We start from the raw sequence: 3,279 nt of genomic DNA, 5'->3' as shown, positions 1-3,279 counted from the left end.
CACAAAGCTAGAGACAAAGATGTATTACTCTCTGTTAGGGTTGCTCTGACAATGCCCCTGGAGTGTCTGCTCCACTCACGCCTGCCTCCGGGCTTTCTACCCTAGTGTGCTGGGATACGCTTATTTTAACCCTGTTTCATCGCATCATTTCCCACCAAAAAGCTTACAGGGGTTCTCAGTTGTTCCTGGGGATGCTTTTCAAATAGTCTTCTGCTGGAAGTTGGTGAAGCCACAGAATAAAGAAAGTGTATCTTCCTGGAACACGACTTTTACACAAATATTGGGGATAAATGTGAATTCTAGATAAAATAAACATGACAGTATTTTGAATACTGTAACACCTCACAGATCATTTCAGAGGTAATTCTGTTTCATATTTGTTGATAGAAATCTTTTTACACATATTCATTAAATTCCCTGTGAAAAGTACATCATTGCAATTGCTATCGTTCTTCTCATGTATCAGGTGGGAACCAGGGAGGAGAAATCCTTTTATGTTCTATTATCTTCACAGGGTCGAGCCTCAGGGCAAATTTTCCTGAAAGATTAGAGAAAACAATTTTAGGAAGGTGTAACTTAAGGGAATGGTTTGTTTTTTTTTTTTAAAGATTTTATTTATTCATTTGACAGAGATAGAGACAGCCAGCGAGAGAGGGAACACAAGCAGGGGGAGTGGGAGAGGAAGAAGCAGGCTTCCAGTGGAGGAGCCTGATATGGGACTCGATCCCATAACGCCGGGATCATGCCCTGAGCCGGAGGCAGAGGCTTAACGACTGCGCTACCCAGGCACCCTGGGGATGGGTTTTAACATTGAAGAACTCAGTTTATTTTTCAACTGAATGCCTTCTAGAACTTTCATTTACAGAACTAAAGAAATCTGTTTCTTCTTTATTCTATATTTTCTACAACTCCTTGGTCTGAGCAATCAAAGTTGTCAAGCCACAATACTTAATTTTAAAAAAGCCTCTCAAAGATTGTCTAGAGATATGCATATAATAGAAAGTTCACATAGTTTTTAAAATATAAAGCTTGAGAGTTCAGGGAAATTTTGCATTTGTCCTGGGCTGTTTTGAGATACCTCTGTGGATGGCCCCATGGCAACAATGCCAGTAGAGAAGTACTTATGTGAAAAAGTTTGAGAAGTACTAATTATCCCAGCTTCAGCCAAGATCATCTGTTTATTTGCTTACATTGGGTTCCAAATTAGGGCATGACAATTTCTTCTAATCCACACCTCTCTTCCTCCAGCAATGAATCATATGCAGCCCCTCAAAGCTCTGCCGTGACCAAGCATCTGTTTGTTTAACTAAAATCATTAGTCTCTGTATCCTCTCCAGATTTTTGATCCAGGATGATGATATTTGTGGTCACATGTACTCGCTGGTATGTTTATTTATTTTTTCATTGATGCCACCATCTCTGTGGAGCCTGTAGCCCACAAGGCACTCTGTCGGGCACATCAGGTATGAATCAGACATGAAAACCGTGGGACAAGGACAGAGTGATACAAGGGGGGAAAGACCCATGAATGCCTGTGATACCATGTAGGGTGTGGTTAAGGAGATAAGTCTGTGAGAGCCTTGAAAATGTATATATCTCCGTGGAAGACTCTCCTAAGTTCCGTCTTGAATGTATTCAGCAATGACTTTGATCAACTTACCCCTGACTCTCCAAAGGAAAATGATGGAATTTTCATGATTTTTTTGTTTTGCATGGTTTTTCTTTAGGCATGTGGGGAAGATCCCATGGAAGCACAGAATATCACACAGGTGTCAGGGTTTGTCCTCTTAGGATTCTCACAGACACAGGAGCTCCAGAAATTCCTGTTCTTGGCGTTCCTGTTTGTCTATGTCACCACTGTTGTGGGAAACATCCTTATCATGGTCACAGTGACTTCTGACTCCCGGCTCCACATGCCCATGTATTTTCTACTCCAAAATCTGGCTGTCATAGACCTCTGCTACTCCACGGTGACTTCTCCAAAAATGCTGGTGGATTTCTTTCATGAGGTCAAGACCATCTCCTACCAGGGCTGCATGGCACAGATCTTCTTCTTTCACCTATTGGGAGGTGGGACTGTCTTCTTCCTCTCGGTGATGGCGTATGACCGCTACGTAGCCATCTCCCGGCCCCTCCACTATGTCACCATCATGAACACTCGATTGTGTGTGGGGTTGGTGGTGGCCGCTTGGGTAGGGGGATTTGTTCACTCCATTGTCCAGCTGGCTCTGATGCTCCCGTTGCCTTACTGTGGCCCCAATGTCCTGGACAACTTCTACTGTGATGTCCCACAAGTGCTGAGACTCGCCTGCACTGACAGCTCCCTCCTGGAGAGCCTCATGATCTCCAACAGTGGAATGCTGGTCCTCATCTGGTTCTTTCTCCTTCTGGTATCTTACACGGTCATCCTGGTGATGCTGAGGTCCCACTCAGGGCAGGCAAGGAAGAAGGCGGCTTCCACCTGCACCACCCACATCATTGTGGTGTCTATGATCTTCATTCCCTGTGTCTATATCTACTCCCGGCCCTTCACCCCCTTCCCCATGGACAAGGCTGTGTCCATCAGCTACACGGTTATGACCCCCATGCTCAACCCCATGATCTACACACTGAGGAATCAGGAAATGCAGGCAGCCATGAAGAGACTAGGCAAGCGCCTCGTGATGTGTAACAGGGAGTGAACTTAAAATATCTTGACTTTAAATGACAAGTGTTCCCTCTGAACTTTTGAATTCCAATGTGAAAGTGGAGGGAAGTCTTTATAGAGTGTGACATTTGAAATTAAATTAATACTTCTCTGGACCTACTCCTGTGTCAGGTATTGTGTTAGGCACTTTTTTACTTTTAGCTCAGCCTCATAAAATCGATGGTGGATATATTACTTTATGTTTAACGCTTTAACAAATGAGACAACTCAGAAGTGACTTGCTCACTAGTGAACAGCAAGAGTGTGGCAGAGCTTGGGCAGGACTTGGTTCCTCTGACTCCAAGTTTAAAGGCAGGGCTATGCGTAGGATGTGAAATTCAAGGTTTCCCACAAACACAAGGGAAAACCTGGATAGTTCCTCAGCTGTGGATGTGATGACTAGTGAACAGTCTCATCTTAACTCTGGAATACTCACAATCTTTTCTGCTTCCTGCTTTTACTCTTCTCTCTTTATCTTTGGAGTTCTGTAACTTAGCATCAGCATTCACTGATGGTTGTCAATTTTCCTGTGTCCTTTCAATCTATTGATTTCATTTGTAAATGACCAGAAGTCACTTACTGGTTCACTTTTT

General features: G+C 43.6%; 1 protein-coding gene across 1 annotated transcript; it reads left to right on the top strand.

The window, feature by feature from the left end:
* The first annotated feature begins 1,745 nt into the window (after positions 1 to 1,745).
* Positions 1,746 to 2,681, top strand: LOC100474948 (olfactory receptor 4D1). Its single transcript, XM_002915618.2, has one exon. The coding sequence runs from the start codon at positions 1,746 to 1,748 to the stop codon at positions 2,679 to 2,681; it is 936 nt and encodes a 311-aa protein (XP_002915664.2).
* The last annotated feature ends 598 nt before the right edge of the window (positions 2,682 to 3,279 follow it).

This window comes from Ailuropoda melanoleuca, chromosome 13, assembly GCF_002007445.2.
Source record: "Ailuropoda melanoleuca isolate Jingjing chromosome 13, ASM200744v2, whole genome shotgun sequence".
Classification (NCBI taxonomy): domain Eukaryota; kingdom Metazoa; phylum Chordata; class Mammalia; order Carnivora; family Ursidae; genus Ailuropoda; species Ailuropoda melanoleuca.
Note: the sequence above shows the minus strand (reverse complement) of the source record. Positions and strands in the feature narration are given on the sequence as shown.